The 19,053-nt window shown below is 38.4% G+C and overlaps 1 protein-coding gene across 1 annotated transcript; it reads right to left on the bottom strand.

Annotated features, from left to right (window-relative positions):
* Positions 1-1,092: 1,092 nt before the first annotated feature.
* Positions 1,093-18,890, bottom strand: ggt1b (gamma-glutamyltransferase 1b). Its single transcript, XM_056243758.1, has 13 exons — positions 18,783-18,890; positions 17,417-17,593; positions 16,338-16,468; positions 14,584-14,673; positions 11,860-12,052; positions 10,666-10,826; positions 9,277-9,426; positions 4,866-5,002; positions 4,293-4,480; positions 3,464-3,591; positions 2,702-2,814; positions 2,508-2,621; positions 1,093-1,566 (listed from the first exon to the last, which is right to left on the bottom strand). Exons 2-13 carry the CDS (start codon positions 17,587-17,589, stop codon positions 1,420-1,422), a joined length of 1,725 nt encoding a protein of 574 aa, XP_056099733.1. The 5' UTR covers positions 17,590-17,593; positions 18,783-18,890; the 3' UTR covers positions 1,093-1,419.
* Positions 18,891-19,053: the final 163 nt, after the last annotated feature.

Here is a 19,053-nt window from a genome sequence, read left to right as displayed (position 1 = left end):
TTTATGAAAAGTGCTTTTTTTTTTAAATATATAATTTACCACTTTATTTACAAAATATGAATCTTTAACGCTCGTTCACGCAACGTCTTTTTCCGCGTCAACACAGCACTCATGTGTCGTGTTACTCTCGCGAACGAGCGTCGCTTAAAAATACTTTTTCAAATACTGATCAAAATACTTTTTTTTATTTTCCTGTTGCGCATAAATCGCAAATATTTTATTTAATTCTTGATTTATATGTTTGTGGTTCAGCACACGTTACATTTATTTGTTCATTTACACACTGGGTAAACACGAATGATTTGCACTTAAAATAAAAATGTAAACATAAATGAGAAAAAAAAAAGTTTAGTAATGCACTAAGCTCTTCTAAAGACTTTATGTGCAGCACATCATTCACATTTTCACAAACCAGCCAGAAAAAAGCATTAATATTTAGCATATGTATTTGTAATAATAGCATTTCGATTGTATGTATAGGCCTAATTATATACACTTCATGCATTTGGAGACCATTTGTAATTCAGACACTTTTACCCCACAGATAACATTTTAGGACAAAAAATGGCAATTAATAATTCATGTAAAATCGTTTGCCAAATAATTGCATTGATATGTAGGTATATTTTTTTTTAGATATTGCTAAATTTGCTTTGATTAAAAATGTCACAAATTTTTCTCATGTGCATCTCTCAGCCCTGCAGCTGTATTTAATCGGCCTTTTGGAAATATTAAAGCGTGACAAAAATGACGTACAATTTGTTAGATTAAAGAGTGCGACAGTCTTTTCTTATAGTTCAGTACAGCCAAGTTTGAAAGTTTAATTAAGGGCTGTTTATGTAATTTTTCTCTGTCCCCCACAACTTCAGCATTAATGATGCTGCTTGATGTTGGGCCGGTGCCTGTGGGCAGGACCACATACTCGTGGGACATTAAAACGAGCATTTCAACTCTTGTTCATGCTTCAGCTCTCATATTAGAAGCTTGATTAAAACTTCCTCCCCTGAGACACTCCCTCGAAGTCTTGCAAAAAATGTCTTGTGCCTGGATGTAAATCTCAGAAGAGACAGAAGACACGTAAAAGAGTTCATTATCGCCATCACAATGCGTTTATTTGCGGAAATAAATACGATGAGCAGTACAGATAGTGTTGTGTGGATGTCATCAGAAGAAACAGCCAAAGAAAGATGGTGTGTTCTCAATGTGTGTGTGTGTGTGTGTGTGTGTTTGAATGTGTTTAACTCATTCACTGAATGTGGAGTGTGAACGGATCAACATTGACAGCACTTCTGATTTGCCTGTGGGATCTCCAATGGAGGCACTTGGTTGTTTGAGAGCAGCATAGGGGGAAAGTGTCCTTGCGGTCAGCATCTCGATTGCCTCCAGCTGGCCTGGAGACTTGGATCGCTGAGTCGGAGGTCAGTACCCAGCTGCGTATCCTCCCTTACGGGGGTCTGACTCAGCGCTGAGGCCAGCACTGTCCCGCACCACGGCTTGAACCACTGCGCCTGTGGACTTCAACACCTCTGTAACATGGTTCTTCTGGGCAAGACCCTCCAAAACGGCCTGTGGGTTGAGTGGGATTTGCTTAGCCAAAACCACATGTGTATTCAGAACAACCAAAGAAAATATCAAGAAAATACCAGTTATATTTCTGAATTTCAAGTCTAAAAGGTTATCATAAAAGTGCATCTGTGAAAATTTTTGAAGGAGAGTATACACACAACCCGTTCACAAAACTAAAGCTAACTTTATGCTAATTCAGTAGGTTTTGCATGTATGTGTGGATTACGGTAACGCTTCCTTTTACAGTCCTGTTACCCATGTACTTACTACTTATTATAGTAATTACTGGGTAATAACTAGGCACTAACCCTGAACCTACCCCTAACCCATGTACTTACCTTATATTAGCCAGTACTTTCTAGGTAAGTACACTGTAAGTACCCGTAAGTACTGTACTGTAAAAGGAAGCGTTGTAAATATGAAATGATGTGAATTTGGACATTTTAAAAAGCCTTCCAAACACATAGTAATACCTGGTTAAATTGCTATTAAATAAGTTTTTTATGTAATTATTTGACGTCAATAGGAAATGTAGAGTTTATATTGTACAGTAATGTTTTTGCCATATGTCTCCTTAAAAGTGTGCAATTCCACAAATCTGGAAGACTTCCTAACCGTATATACTGTATAAGTGGTAGTCTTTTTTTTAGAAAATAAAATTTAAAAGAGAATTTGGGGGGGGGTTGGGCGGGGTCAACAAATTGAATTTAAAGTGTAAATAATATATAATGCAATCAATACAAAAGTAACAGTATTATAAGCACTTTAAAATATATTATAATATAATTACAAGTACTTCATTTTTGGAATCTGATTAGTAATCAGATTACATCAGTTATTACTCAGCAGCACCGCCTACATGTGAGATGTATATGAAAACTTTACCTCTGTAACTTTTTATCTTATCATAAAATGACACCTGTATACATTACTTCACTCACCTTGTCAAAGTCAGGCTCTCCCTGTGTGGTGTTCGGACTGAGTTGATTATGAATTCTTGGGTCTTCTATTGCTTTCTTCAGGTCGTATTCGAAGAACAGTGCATTTAGGATCACCTGCAGATGTCAGTTATGCATGAAGTGATAAGGTTTGAACTATGTCCAGCACAACTATCTGGAATAAAATAAAAATGCACCTGGGCCACTGCTGTGGTGATCTTTGTTCCTCCAGAGCCTCCTACTACCATTTTAACCTTATTGTTTTTGTCTAGCAGGATGGCGGGACACATAGAAGACATGGGCCTTTTATCTGAGCAAAGATGAGAAGCAACAGGGTTACCAAACAATTCAAACAAAATCTGCAAATTTCACTAAAGTTTGTGAGACCGCAAAATGTAACAGTAAAATGTTGATTATTATTATATTTTAACATCTCATTATTCAAACAAGTTCAAAAGATCAAAATTATTATCGTTGTTTTTGTTATATTTATTTTTATACACTCAATTATATACATAAAAAATATTGATTGTATAATATTTACAATTATTTATTTTTATTCAAACAATATTGTATTGAGTATTAATTTTAATTACATAAATTTGAAATATTTATTGTATTTAATACTATTCAAATATTTAAGTATTAATTTTGAAGTTCTTTTAGAGAGTATAGTTTTAAATAATAGATATTAGCCAAAGGTGAGATAAAACACATATAACGATTTTTACTCTAACTAAATAGTGTCTTTTATCATATTGTTGTTTTTATAGAAGCTATAAGCCACATGTTACAGTGATTTTACTACAAGTAATGATGATAAAACTGTAAAGTGCAAAGTGGAGTAACACTAAAGTCACTGTAAGTAAAGCATGGCACTCTTGGCTTATAGAATATACTGCAATAAATAAATAAAAAATATGATGCTATTGCCAATGGCTGTGATCAAGTTTTCTCACGTGGGACAATGAAGTTGTTGGGAGATGGAGGAACTCCAAAGTTGTTGGTGATCAAGGGAGAACTGAAGTCATCCATCTCATTGTTAAGTAAAATTCCTGTTGAATTTGACATAAACTTGGAGCCAAAACTGGGAGAAGAGAAAGAACATGATGTCATTTACAAATATTAAAAAAAATGGTGTGTTTTTATTTTTAGTGTTAAATTTGTATTTATTTATTTTTGGTTAAAATAGCCTTCTATCTCTGTTGTTTTGGTTGTTGTTGTTTTTTTTGGGGGGGGGGGGGGGGGGGGATTACCTTTCATGTAGTGTGTATTATAGCTGTTTTTGAATGTAAAAATGTCTGCAAAGTTTCAAAGATCAAAGTGCAGAGTAGAAGATCAAATTCAGAGTAGAGTAGACCAATCACAACAGACTGAGCCATCTGACCAATCAGAGCAGAGTAGACCAATCACAACAGACTGAGCCATCTGACCAATCAGAGCAGAGTAGACCAATCACAACAGACTGAGCCATCTGACCAATCAGAGTTTAGAGAGGTTAAAGTGTTTTAGGGTGCATGTCTTGTCAACCTATTGTAGGAGAGATCCTAAAAAAAAAAATTAGGAACCTAAAATAGGAGCTTCCTGAGTAACCTGGACAGTCGCACCCCCACGTTACCCCTCTTGTGAAGTGGTGTGGCGCAACCTAGCATAATAGGGGTACTTTAAATAAGCCAAATCATAGGCTTATTCCCCCTGAAAGTGTCAAATCTGTGACTAAGTAATGACAGATTTGTGGTGCCTATATACTGGAGAAAACATAAGCAAAGAAAAAAGGCAAATGCTCACAATAGGTTGATGGTGCTGGTGGCGGACACTGCACTGCCGTCTTCTGCCACCACTGACACGTGCGACGTGCCGTGATTGTCGGGAAGATAGAACTCGGGATCATAGTAGCTCTCTTGCTGAGTCGTATTATCTGTGATCTTCTGGAGTATCATGTCAGCATAGCCTTTGGAGGTAATGTTCTGGATGAACTGCCAGAGAGAAAGAGGATCACAGATCATTATTGAGGCCCTGCTGGAGGTTTGAAAGAACAGCTGATCAAAAGAGCGTATACGCACAATGAGCCGTTCAATAGCGCACTATTTTCATGCTCTGTGATTAGTGTGAGATACTGCATGTCGGATTCAATAAAGGCTTTGATCACAACTGATCGAGAGAGGCTAACATATGCCAACGCCATCTGTGTCAACCTGAACAACTGCTGAAGATACATATGAGCATTTTTACATTCAAATAATGGTTTTTGGTTGTGGTTTAGAAATGTTACTGATAAAAAGTCACTCAAAGGAATAGTTCACCCAAAATTGTAACTAAATGAAAATGAAAAAAGCAACCCTTTCTTTGTTCACAACTTACATCAGTGATGTTGAGAAATTGTGGATCCCCCAAGATGCTCCTTTTTGCATATGCAAACCGGAACGCCTCGACTATGCGATGATAGGTGAGGATTTTATTTTCAGTGGTGGAGACACTGTCTGGACTAAAGTTGTAACCTGAGGAAAGAGAACAGGACCTCAGTTGGATTCACTACATCGATTACTCAACCATGTTAACTGTTGTCGTATGAATGGATAGAACTGCCAATCATCAAGATGGCTGCCATAGAAAAGTCTTCAGAAGCATGACGTATGTTTCTCACATTCGTCTTATCAAATCTGAATATGCAGAAGCACAAATGAGATGGGAAAATTTCAGTTCTTAAAGGGGACCTATTTTGCCCTTTTTCAAAATCTTGGTTTTGTTTTTGGGGTCTAGGTTTTCATGCTTGAAAAAAAACACATTACTTTTCAAATATTTGACATTGTTTCAGCACCTCTTTTCCCAGTCTGTCAGCAACGCTCTGTTTAGTTCCGGTCTCTATGAAGCCCCTCCTTCTGAAAAGCGCAGTGTGCTCTGATTGGTCCGCTGGACCAGTGTGTTGTGATTGGTCAACCGCGTCGAGCGTGTTTCGGAAATGTCACACCTCTTACCATAACCGCAAGTTTCAACACACTTCTAACGCAACTCAACCAGGCCTTGCCCCTTTTTTTGCATATGTTTTGGGCAGCAATTATTTAAATGAGGGATATTGTGATGTGTTCGTTCCCGTAAGAAAACTGAAGACTGCAATCGAGGAGTTTTAGTTCAGAATCAGTGCACACTGATATAGAGAATAACTCCCTTTTGAGTCACTTTGTGCTTTGCAGAGCCGGACAGTAACGGAGTACATTTACTTGAGTACAGTACTTAAGTACAATTTTGAGGGATCTGTACTTTACTCGAGTATCATTTTTGGGGAGTACTCATGACTTTACTCAAGTACATTTGAGAGGCAAATATTGTACTCTTTACTCCAATACATTTCTATCCATAACCGTGAGTACCCGAGTAAAAAAAAAAAAAAGTAAAAAAAAAAAATCTCGGACACCCTCAATTTGTTGTTTCCCTCTCAAACGTGATTGGATTGTGCAGGCACCACTGATTGGGACAGCCTATCAGCAATCACTTTCAGCTTTCCGCCAAAGTCAACTCCATGGTCAGATTTTATATTACACCTTAATGTAAGCCAAGCATTTGGTTTGATGTTCTTGAGTATGTGGTGTGTTTAACACAGATGTGGCAGTGGTGTAGCCACGAGGGATTTCTGATTTCTTAAAAAAAAAACTTTAGGAGGCAAAATATATTTTTACTGATTATGTGAATTACACTGCGCAAACCAAAGTAGGCTACTACCCAGTGAATGAAGAAGGGTTGGCGCTCAGTCTCCACAGTACATAAAATATTAATTTTGTTTTATTTTATTTTTCGGGTTTGTATTTATGAGGAAAAAACAATGTTATGGACGTGTTCTCCGTTACGGACGTGAGCGCTCTGAAAGCGGCATAAAAAATGCTTTAAAACTTTCACAGAGACATCAAACAGAAAACACAAAACCTTTCTTTAACCTGAATTTCGTTTTGCATTAATTGTATCTTAATTTTAATCAATGTTTCATCAACCAATTGCCTGGGTTTAATAAATAAGAAGTAAATAGCAGACGATAGATAAGAAACGGAGGCGCCGGCACGTGAACTGGATCTCGTCTTATAAATGAACCGAAACTCAGCGTATAAGGTAGCCTACTTGCCTCTCACAGACATGTCTACTTTTAAACAGAAAAATTCAAAACGAAAGAAAACAGACTACAGACTGCTCTCTGCTTATTGTAATCCGTATGAAATGTGCATTTCTCTCTGGCGCGTTCACTACTGAAGATCGCGAGCCAGCATCGTCAACTTCATCTTAGCCGACACTGACAAAGAAAACACTTGTTTATTAACAAGTGTTTATTAATAAACAATTAAAATATCTCCTTGCTATATTTTACATATTCATAATCATTCCTTTTGCCGGTTCTTTGTGACAGCTTTTAGGTGCTTTATTGGCAGTGCCACCCTTACATGTGGTGTGTGTGTGTGTGTGTGTGTTGTCCCCGCATTTAAGATGGGACCCCCCAAAAATTTAATTAAATTAAATAAAGCAACATGGTAAAAAGATGAAAATGACTTGATTTTACTTTCAATTCCTTTTACATTCTCCAAGGTATTAACATTAACATTTTTCATAACTCCATGTAGGACGTTTCTGTGCATAAATGTAAGCACTGTGGCAGTAGATTAGTAATGCAATATTTAGAAAATTTACTCTTGTACTCTTGATACTCAAGTACTTTTAAAAACAAGTACTTTGGTACTTTTACTTAAGTAGACATCTGAATGTAGTACTTTTACTTGTACTTGAGTAAAATTTAGCAAGGGGTATCTGTACTTTTACTCAAGTAACAAAGCTCTGTACTCTGTCCGCCTCTGGTGCTTTGTAACTTTGCAGACATTTTTAATGCTCAAACAGTAGCATTACACAATAGGACTGTTGTCAGAAATGTAAAAAAAAAAAAAAAAAAAAAAAAAAAATATTAGGACCCCTTTAAAGATAGAAAATTCAGCTGATTTTCAAAACCATCTTATCACATGTTCCAGAAGAAAGTGAGTAAAATGGGTTTGGAAATGACATGAGAGTGAGTAAATGATGATGTGATTTTCATTTTTAGGTCAACTAATATTTTAATGTTGGACAGCTGACCCAGTTTTACTGTCTGAAAACATCTCAAATTGTCTCTCCCATTTATGCCAGACATGTCTGTTTGAAATAATTGAACAATTATGAGAGTTTCATTGTGGAAGATGTTTCATAACTTCCGAATAAATAAAGCTACATTGTGGAAAAAAAAAACAAGTGCTAACAGTGTTTACCGACAGCCGTGCCCTGTCTGGCAGCAACTTAATGACTAAGTATCTCATCAGTAAAGCTATAGAGTGGGTGTTTTAAAAAAGACCAAGACACAGAGCCGTGGAGAACGTCCAGCTCGCCGCAAGAAAGCAAAGCTGATGAATCTCAGATGACAAGCTCCTTCAGAGTGTCCCCTGCTGGTGGAACCCCAAGGAAAGGGTCGGAACACGCTGACTTCATGGATTTTTCCATGCTTGGTTTGTGTCCAATTAGTGGCAAACAGCCCACGTTAGTGTTGGTGTGGGAGACAGGAGGACAGGCATGGCGGAGTGAAGGGTGGAGGGATTTTAATAGCTCATAGCAAACAAAAAAGTTGGAAAGTTCTGAAGTCTCATCCTTCCCTGACACCGTTCCACATGAGGAAATTGTTAAGAACATTAAAGATTGACTAATGGTCATCCTGTAATGAGTAGCAACTGGATGCTTCCTCTTGCTGCTAAAAAGACCAGCGTGAATTCTCATGCTGGTCAACGTTGGTTAAATCATGAAAACTTGTTTCTGCCTCAGATATTAAAAATAGTTCACATTGTGAGATATAAAGTCACACTGTGACATATAAAGTTGCAGTTTTGAGCAGGGTTATTATAGTTAACAAAAACTGAAACTACAGGCCGATTTTCGCTCGCTGACAGGTTTTGGGAGATCATAGGCAAATCGGTGTTCATTACGCGAGTGACAATGATCAAAGACGCGATCTGAGAGAATCGCCGACGAGTCGCCGATGCCCGTGAGATATTTGGCAGCGATTCAAAATCCTGCTGTGTGAAATGTGTTCTGACTGAAACTACATCGGAGATGTCCTACAGCCAATGAGAGAGCAAGATACAGGGCAGCGGGGTGATCGGGGAGGAGTTCAGCATCAGTATTTTAATTTACAATTATATAAAACAGAAACAAAGAAGTGCAAACATTTGCTTGACCAGCAGCAACAGCAGCACATTGCAAATGTATTTTTTCCCCCCCAACTGGTTGTAAATGCGACATTAAATATGATAATAAACAATATATATAACAACATAATAAACATATACAGTATGATCATTTAAAATCCAGTGGGAAAGCTTTGTATGCGCCCACACACGGTTTCATTACATATAATCTTGTTTGAGAGTGCCCAAGTGTTATGTTATATATTGTTTATTATTATATGTGTTTATTCTATGCCGCATTTATGACCATTTCAGTTGTAGTCTGGAGCCCTAAGAACAAAATCTTCTTCTTTAAGGTTTGTCATACTTTAGTAAATAATTAAAATATATTCTTTCAAAACTGACGGATATTTATATTGAACAAAAAAAGCATGATCACTAGAGTAAAATCCACCACCATAAACATGAAAATGAAAAACACCCTAGTTTAGGTTATGTTATTTAAATTATAGTCTATATATGAAATGTTAAAAGAACAATGCAAAACAATAGTGTCCAGGATAGACTGTGCAGTGGTTGAACTCTAAACCTACCGCTCAGGATGTTGAGTATCAATGTAAGGACTGGGCCGCTGGCAGGCGCGTTTGGTGCCACCATTGTGAATTGACCCACGGTTGCGCTGGGGGGGTTTTCATCCAGCAAGGGCTTGTAATCTCTCAAGTCCTCCAGAGTTATAATCCCCTCTGCAACACACACAGATGCCCGTATGACACATGATTTTAAGCAACTTAATGAGATCAAACAGAGTTATCGATTTAGTCATTAATAACCAATTGTGTGCCATCCTTCAACACCTCTGCCTGGGTGGACTATTGGCAGCAGGAATTAGTGTGATGTAAAATATGTGGAAATCAATGAACCACAACATCTCAGCCACAACAGAAGCTTAGAAACTGCACAACTTAGCGTCTATAAAACATTCATATGGGCAGTCAAGCACATCTGACTTGAAATGAAAGATGTGGCTGCGCTTAAAGTGTTTACCAAGTTTAACCAAGCAACCTGTGGCTGCCAGGATAATTCGCTAAAAAATACAGTAAAATATTCACAGGACAACCTGTAAATTTTACAATTTAAAACTGTAATTAAAAACAAAATACATTTTAGACCAGTAAATCCAACAGCCATTTTCTGCTGAATTAGAAAGGCTACTAATATTTAAATCTGTTTTGTACTTTTTACATGTACTGACATCCACCATAAAACCATATGTGGTAAAGAGTAAACCACATGATGAATCAAAGTTCACCACGAGTAGTTTTTTCAAAAGATGATGTACACAATATAGGCCTATAGAAGATGAGCCATGCACACAAATACAAAACAAAACAAAAGTGAAAAGTAAAAAAAAACTGTAAAACAGTAATGTTGCGAAATATTATTGCAATTTAATTTTTTATTTATATATTTCAAATGTAATTTATTCCTGTGATGCAAAGCTGAATTTGTGACATCATTACTCAGTGTCACACGATTCTTCAGAAATCTAGCGAAAATCTAGTAAATATATTTTAAATTGACATTTAAATTTTATTTATGTCATTATTTATTCATTAATTAAATATGTTAAATAATGCAAATATACTTTATGTATTTAATCTCACTTTACTAACCAATGTCTTTGCTACTGACCTTCGATGATCCAATCAAACCAATCATTTGGTGTGAAAGAGCCTTTACATTTGCCAAAAGTATTTATTAAAAACAAACAAGCAAGCCCCGTCCAGGTGAGAAACAGTGATGCAAAAGTTACATAATGCATTACTTTCTATAAAAAGTAACTAATTAGTTACTTTTTTAAGGGGGAAACGTAATATTGTAATGCATTACTTTTAAAAGTAACTTTCCCCATCACTGGTGGAGATTATTTTCTGAGCTGTTGATACCAAATAATGGATAGACATATGTGCGAATAAAAAAACCTGCAGCTTGGATGTCCCTCACAAGGTTCTCAGCGAGCGATCCGCTGTAGAGCACATCAGACCCATTCTCTGCTATCACCTCGTATGTGTCTGCCAGCTTTGTAAAGGTTATGGTGTCATTTTCCTTCAGGATGTTTCCATTGGAATTGCAGAACACAGAACTAACCAAACAAGCAGAAAATGTGAATGTGTAAAGTGGATAAAACTAGACATAACATATCACACACATTGCATTATATAAAAAGAAGAGTAATAGTGCAGCTTGTTAAAGGAGAACTCCGGCGCAAAATGAACCTTTGGTCTAATTACACATTGTTACCTAGTCAACCGTTATCTGAGATTTGTTTTCATGATTATCGAATGTAAATAGTTTTATCTCTACAAACAGTTTAGCCTATAAAGCTAGTATAACGCTAGTATATTGGGCATAGATGAATGACAAATAAAAATCGCTTGTTAATACCACTAACAAGGCTCAAAATAGCCCCACACTAGCACGGTAGCATAATGAGGGTCCCTACCTTCAAACCGAAGCATTGAGAACTTTGTCAGTGTCCAGACAGTTTAATAAGAAGATATTTTAAACATACAGTCAACTTCGCGTATACAGGCAGAAGCCATCTTTGAAATACAGTCTTTACCAGTCGATCTACGAACGCCGATCCAAGCCTGCTGTTCGCGCTCACCTTATCACAACTTATAGCTCGTTCACATCTCACCAGCGCACTTGGATCGGCGTTCGTAGATCGACTGGTAAAGACTGTATTTCAAAGATGGCTTCTGCCTGTATACGCGAAGTTGACTGTATGTTTAAAATATCTTCTTATTAAACTGTCTGGACACTGACAAAGTTCTCAATGCTTCGGTTTGAAGGTAGGGACCCTCATTATGCTACCGTGCTAGTGTGGGGCTATTTTGAGCCTTGTTAGTGGTATTAACAAGCGATTTTTATTTGTCATTACACTATGCCCAATATACTAGCGTTATACTAGCTTTATAGGCTAAACTGTTTTTAGAAATAAAACTATTTACATTCGATAATCATGAAAACAAATCTCAGATAACGGTTGACTAGGTAACAATGTGTAATTAGACCAAAGGTTCATTTTGCGCCGGAGTTCTCCTTTAAAAAGAAGATGGATAGATTTTTTTGAATGTTAAATATCTTGGTTGAAAATATCCATGTGTGCTCACCATAACATCTTATCATTCGTAATGATATTTCTGTTTGATCTAATGGCACTGGCCAATGCGCTGCCAACAGGAAAGCCGTGCCTGGCCAGTTTTATGCTTGGTAAAAACAGCTCTCTCCATGGAAGCTTGCCATGTCGTTTATAGGCCATCTCATACCCCCGAATCTCTCCAGGAACAGCGACGGACAAACCGCCTGTGGATGAATTTTTACATGATTCCATGTGCTAGTATCAAAAAAGACAGTCAGTGCACTTATTTGAATGTAAGAATAATTCAAGCTGAGTAATAAAAACCAAATGCACTTGATGACACTTGAATACACCTGGTATTAAGATGCGTTATGGTCGATCGGATCACAAGTGTGCAACGCTAAAAACAGGTGTAAACAGGGTCTAATACATTTTGAGCTTGTCCACTTTCTACCACTTCCAGAGGTAGACGAAAACACAGTAGACCGGATTGTTTCATAGTGTAAAAGCTCATGTGGTCAAATGTGTTTAAACAGCCACAAAAGACCACCAACTCTCCGCCTACTGACCTAATGCGTAAACATTATTGGGAAGCGCACTAGCCAGACGGGATTTCAACTTTGTCGGCTGGAGACCCAAGTTTGGTTTGAAGATGAAAAACGTACTACCAAGCTCAATGTTCTCTGATCATTCCTGATTTCTAACACACACTCACAGCGTTCGGCTGGTCTTGCGGCTGTCAGAGCAGAAACGAAAGCTCATGCTCTCCGTATGTTTTTCTGTGTTCTTCGGGAGCGTTCATGTGTAAATTGCGTGAGCTTATTTTGTCCATTAGATTTAAAAAAACCTGAAAGAACTCATACATTTACCAGCCCATAAACCCTCCCCTCAAACAAATCAGGACAGAAGTGGTTGAAAGTGTACAAAAGAGAGGGATTAAAACACCAGGTGTAAACGTGAATGTGTCTTCCTCGTCTACTTGTGATACGATCGACCAAAACGCATCTTAAAGAGTTAGTTCACCCAAAAATGAAAATTATAATCACTCACCCTCATGTCGTTCCAAGCCCGTAAGACCTACGTTCATCTTCGGAACACAGTTTAAGATGTTTTAGATTTAGTCCGAGAGCTTTCTGTCCCTCCATTGAAAATGTACGGTATACTGTCCTTGTCCAGAAAGGAAATAAAGACATCATCAAAGTAGTCCATGTGACATCAGTGGGTTAGTTAGAATCTTTGAAGCATCGAAAATACATTTTGGTCCAAAAATAACAAAAACTACGACTTTATTCAGCATTGTATTGTCTTCCGGTTCTGTTGTCGAGCCGCGTTCAGTGACGCTGATGATGTAAGACGCTGCTGACGTGTATCTGGTGCGAAAGGGCTTCGTTCACAGTCTGAGGGAGACGCACGCTTGTCTAAGGATTTCGACACAGAGGAGAAAACCATAGACAGTATAAGAAGTGGACAGACCCATCTCATTGGAACTCAGTTGAGACAGTTGAAGCCCATTTTTAGCGATTTTTGAGCACTTCCGTTCCTGACGCGCAGACTCAAACCGACTCAAACTAAGCTTGATGACGTGAGCAACCTGTCTGACAGACGTTAATCTTCGCTGTGCGTGAAAATTGCCAACGTTAATCTTGCAGAGACGGGGAACTTGAGCAAAGAGTTCTTTGGCGTGAGTGAGCAGGAGTAAGTATTCCGTTGCTTTTATGGACTCATTATCTATGGGCTTCTCCCTTGACGGGACGTCCCCCTGATTGCCTGCGAGCTTCTCCTCCTGTCTGTACGGTCATTTCTGTACAGCGCGACAGAGAGTCGAGTGGTTTTGACGCAATCGTTAGCCTATTTTTACAAAAAACTGTTTCTACGGGGCCATAATGTAACATAGAAGGTAATGGAGCCCTTTATACATTGTCGTGTTTCTTTAGAAATAAATAATGGACAAATGGAATCTTTAAACGCCTCAGATGTAAAGTTATTCGCTGGCAAAGTGACGTCAAAATGAATGGGAGTCAATGGAAATGCTAACGCAAGTGAAGTTCTGCTACAAGATGGCGGCACCCGGCCGGCTTCAACTTCCGGTCGATGGATTACCCCCTTGGAGAAAACCCGAATACACTGACCCACCAGATACACGTCAGCAGCGTCTTACGTCAGCAGCGTCACTGAACGCGGATCCACAACAGAACCGGAAGACAATACAATGCTGAATAAAGTCGTAGTTTTTGTTATTTTTGGACCAAAATGTACTTTCGATGCTTCAAAACATTCTAACTAACCCACTGATGTCACATGGACTACTTTGATGATGTCTTTATTTCCTTTCTGGACAAGGACAGTATATCGTACATTTTCAAAGGAGGGACAGAAAACTCTCGGACTAAATCTAAAATATCTTAAACTGTGTTCCCGAAGATGAACGGAGGTCTTACGGGCTTGGAACGACATGAGGGTGAGTCATTAATGACATGATTTTCATTTTTGGGTGAACTAACCCTTTAATAGTGTAAACAGGGCCTACGTTGTTGTGACATATGTCCATGTGCACACAGAGACAGTTTTATGGCTTTCCTCGACATTAAACATTATGCAGAGCCTGTTCTACTCTGAGTTATTGATTGTTGAAATTATGTTGATAGTTTTTTATGTTTATCTCTCCATGCTGGCACTGTATCACAAGGCAGCACATTGTGTGAAACCTGTTTCACCAATGATTTCCTGTAGTTTATGTAATGTAGTTAATGGATACCTTTCTGGGAAAGTTCTGTGCTATTTCCAAACATGTCTCTGATTGCGTTTGCTGGGGCCGTCTCACGTGCATTGATGGTCTCGACTTTTCCTGCAAAAATAAATAAATTGCATCCCTGGCCAAAAAAAGGTCGCTGTTTGGATTTAAATATGCAAATGCATATTGCAGTGATTATGTTTCTATCATGTTATATGTTTGGCAACAGGTCCTCTAACCCTAATTGATGGAGTGTGTAGCTTTTCATTTCTTAAAAAAACATGTAGGAAGACACATCATGGTCATATTCCAGGATGACAATGGCAAGATTCATCAGGCTCACATTGTGAACGAATGGTTGTGAGGAGCATGAAGAATCATTTTCACACATAAATCGTCTCCTCTGAGTCCAGAGCTTAAATTCATTAAAGGGGTCATATAATGGTACATGCACTTTTACAAGTTGATTTTACTGAAATGTGTGTTGGCAGTGCCTGTACACAAACATCATATAATGATAAAAATCCATCCAGTGGTTTTGTTTTAATCTCCTTATATGTTTTCCCCTGCCTCAAATCGAGCCGTTCGTTTTTGTGACGTCAATAAAACGGACGACCCTCCCACGATTGTTGATTGCCGGGAGCGTTTCAACACAGACCCGCCCTCGCACATGAGGTAGCTGTCAATCATAGTCTGCGCGGACCGGACCGGACCGGCGCGCTCATTGTTGATGTGCCGGAGCACTGTCTTTGAGCAGAATGGCGTCTAAGCGATTCTGGTGTTCTGTTCTTGGGTGTAATAACGAACACAGTCATTTTAATGTTCCTGAATACGAACCGCTGAAGACACAGTGGCTGAGTTTGTTTTTGAAGGGAATATTCCAAACGAGCAACGTCAATGCGTTCATGTTTGCGCGAATCATTTCACACTAGACTGCTTTATAAATGAGGGTCAGTATAAAGCTGGATTTGCTAAGAAGCTTTGCTAAAAAGGATCGGTACCAGATATTCGTGTTCCTGCTGAACCTCCAGAAGAACGGAAGTGAGTGAAACGTTTTATTAAACTTTATATTAATATATTAATCTTTGCAAATCGCTAGCTGCACGCTTCACAATGAATGCGTCTAAGGTTTACACTCAGTCAGGGTACATTACGGCATGTTTTCTATGTATGACGTTCTCAATATAATTCATAATTCCACGTTTATACTGAACAACGCTTATGGTTATTGTGTTATTGTGTTACAAACGGTGTATGCACAGAACAGAGGGGCGGAGTGAGCAAAGCTCATTATCATTTAAAGGCATATGCACTAAAACGGCGTGCTGAAAACAGAGCTGTTTTTGACCAGGTAAAATAAGTGTTTTCTTACAATACTAATGAGAATTTTTAATTAAAGTATATTACAAACTTTTAATTTAGACCCTAAAGAATCATATTAGCTTGTACAAAAATGGCATTATATGACCCCTTTAAGAGTCTTTGGGATGTGCTGGAGGAGACTTTACAGAGTGCTGGACTCTTGCATTGACAATACAAGATCTTGAGCAAAAATGCATGCACCTCTTGATGAAAGTAAATGTTGTGATGTAAGGTCTGGACTCAGAGATGCCAATTCTTCATGCTCAATGATTCAGACTTTTATTTGGCCGGGCAGTGTATATATAAGTAATAAAGTGATCTTTATAGAAAAAAGGTACATCAATTCTTCATATACACACAGTTCACTGCAGACTGGTGTGTCAGGTTGAATCCGACAGGTAATGGTGACTGCATACCTGTTTTGGCATCATAAATAGTGAAGAAGAGCCCTCCGCCGATGCCCATGCTGTGGGCATTCATCAATCCCACGCACAGCAGAGCAGCGATGGCAGAATCTACAGCGGAACCGCCTCTCTTCAGGATGTCCCTGCATGGAGAGCACAAAGACAGGGCTTTTGGCATGCAAACCTGGGTATGATCATTTTAAATATCAGAGCGCAACACCATTTTTATGTTTTGGATGAAGCACAATGTAGTAAGGTTGATTTGGTTCCACTGAAAAAAATGTTTGACTTGAATAAAACCAATCAGTATAGACGTTACCACCATTTAGGCTATGGGAAAAAATAATGTGGCACTACAAAATATCAAATATGTTACAAGATATAAAAGTTTTGTTAAGGTGATGATACACAGGGCAACTTTTTGAGCAATGTTGCTGGGCAATCTTGCCGAGCGATTGCTGCTTGGGCACTTTCCCATTGAAAATGGGCAATACATTTCTATCTGGATAATTTAGATCGGTCGTGGGCCCTGCGTCTCATCTGGTTGCCCGTTGACGGCAACATTGCCCAGCAACATTGCTCAAAAAGTTTCCCTGTGTATCATCACCATCAGAAATGATGTAGCAGTTGTCCATGAAAACTGCACTTTAAACATCTCTTCTCTGATTACTGATGCGAGGGCGGGGCAACCTGTCACTCACATGAGATCGACCAATAGCAAACCACAACCATCCAACGATCCAATCAATTCCCAATGGACAAAAAAATCAAGTCCCACCCTCAATTTTTTCTTGTTCGAGAAGCCGTTTCATTTATATATGCATCACAACTTCTGTTTCATGCCAACTTTAGTTGGTGTAAGAGAAGATATAGTGAGGAGGATTCAACTACTAAATAAAATCTCTGACGTAAGTACATTTTTAGGTTAACAAACCAAACATCTTTTCCTCATATGGCCTTCCTAACATCTTTGCTATTTATTTACAATAATACTATAATATCTGATGTAATGAGATTTTAATGAACTCATTTTATTTCAGGCTCAAGATGGCAAAAGGTGAATATGCATATAAGGAGAACAGAGCCCAAACCTGCCGATCTCGGAGCATGTCCCAGCATCTGCTGCCACTGCTGCCTTGAAGTAACCAGTTTCGGGTTCAGGAGAGGCCTTCTTGCCCTGAACGGAAAAGAAAACGGCCAAAAACGTGCCGACTGCAGCCAGCAGCAGCAATGCGAGGCCCACCACAGTAGACTTCTGCACCATTTTCCTGCAACATGCAACAACAAGAACTATAGTTCTCTGTTGCTGGTGTATAAACTTGTTTATGTTTCTATGCAACCGTATCTGCAAGCAATCTTTCAAGAGTTCTGAAACTATGGATTTGACAAACATCATCAAGTGAATCTGAACGTGAATTACTGCATTTAAACCGTTTTCTTTTGAACTGCTAATTGAAGCAAACTATGAACTAGCCGTCCCAGAGAAGAGATAAGCTGGGGCATGTGCATTCTCACAATGACGAGTCATATTAACTTTTGCAATCAGTGATTGTGTAATGGAAGTTAACCGTCTCCGTTATGTAACACATCATAATTCATAAAGCAGAAATACAGTAATTGTTGTAATGCAGAATGCAGTTAATAAGAAAACTAACAGCTGGAAATTGAATGCGCTTACAACATTTCTGCTTTCTTGCTAAATACAGTCAAGGCAACAATTATGCATTCAAAAAGCATGCATGCAATCAATTGTTCTCTGTTAGTTGGCTTTGAGTATTCCTCTGAAGGAGATTTCTATAGTTTTGCTAAAAATGTAATGAATTGCTCTTTTGATCATTGCATGCTTATTGATTCCCAGTGTAAATCAACCCTTGATTCTGTATTATTTGAGCTAAAAAATAGTACTAAGGAATGACAAAATGCATCCTGATTCTTTCGTATTCTATTTTATGTTGCTTAATGTCGCTTTATGTATCCCTGCCAAAGGCAGCAAATTTTCATGCATTTATAATTTGAAAACTTGGAATAAAAAAAGGCTTGTGTGAAGTGAAATCCTGTCTTTTCATAGTTTCAAAGCCCTGCTACTGTCCACATTAAATCCTGTCATGGCTGTGCTGTGTGTGGGAACGAACTGCAGAACATCTCGGAGAAACCTGCAGTGCCTGCAGCCAACAAAATTAAACCCACCACAAGAGACTAGAATTTTCTCACATAGAGAAAAGAGCAAGAGATTGTGTTATTTCCTCCTACAAATCGCAACAAAAGAGTACAAATTATAATCTTCTGAGTTCAGTGTGTGTTAAAAGACAGTAAAAGACACAACAACATTAGGATGCTGCATAATATTTCGTGTACAAAAATGCTTTGCGTGAGAAAGTAGTTGAAGCTCTCATGATGATTAAGTTCATAACTGATGAGTTTAATGTATGCGATTTGAGTATATGGAGTATCACCTACCTGTAGACTTCACAGGCCTCTTGTAGAGTCTCCTAGAATGAGCCTCCTTTCCACAGGCTGACGGAGCCAACGCTGTGAACCTCTGGCTCTCAATGTCTAACTATTATATGACCATCAAACTTTAACCAAATCAACCTGTGAAATCATCCATAATTGTTTTATTGACCGTGGTGAAAAGGGCACAGGTTGAGGTGATGGTAAATTCACACGTGCCACAATCACAGCAAAATACAGACTGAAACAACCCTAGTAAACGTTTCACAAATACAGG

This window comes from Rhinichthys klamathensis, unplaced genomic scaffold (assembly GCF_029890125.1).
Source record: "Rhinichthys klamathensis goyatoka isolate OS25496 unplaced genomic scaffold, OSU_Roscu_1.1 h1tg000027l_1, whole genome shotgun sequence".
Taxonomy (NCBI): domain Eukaryota; kingdom Metazoa; phylum Chordata; class Actinopteri; order Cypriniformes; family Leuciscidae; genus Rhinichthys; species Rhinichthys klamathensis.
The sequence above is the reverse complement of the archived record's forward strand: the minus strand, read 5'-3'. Positions and strand labels throughout refer to the sequence as shown.

What these genes read in the sequence shown, in the direction of transcription:
- ggt1b (XM_056243758.1), bottom strand. Translation starts at nt 17,589, where the DNA reads ATGGTGCAGAAGTCTACTGTGGTGGGCCTCGCATTGCTGCTGCTGGCT. An exon ending in TATTTATGATGCCAAAACAG is followed by an intron (nt 14,674 to 16,337) that starts GTATGCAGTCAC and finishes TTATTTTTGCAG; the next exon opens with GAAAAGTCGAGACCATCAAT. An exon ending in TCACCACAGCAGTGGCCCAG is followed by an intron (nt 2,622 to 2,701) that starts GTGCATTTTTAT and finishes TGACATCTGCAG; the next exon opens with GTGATCCTAAATGCACTGTT.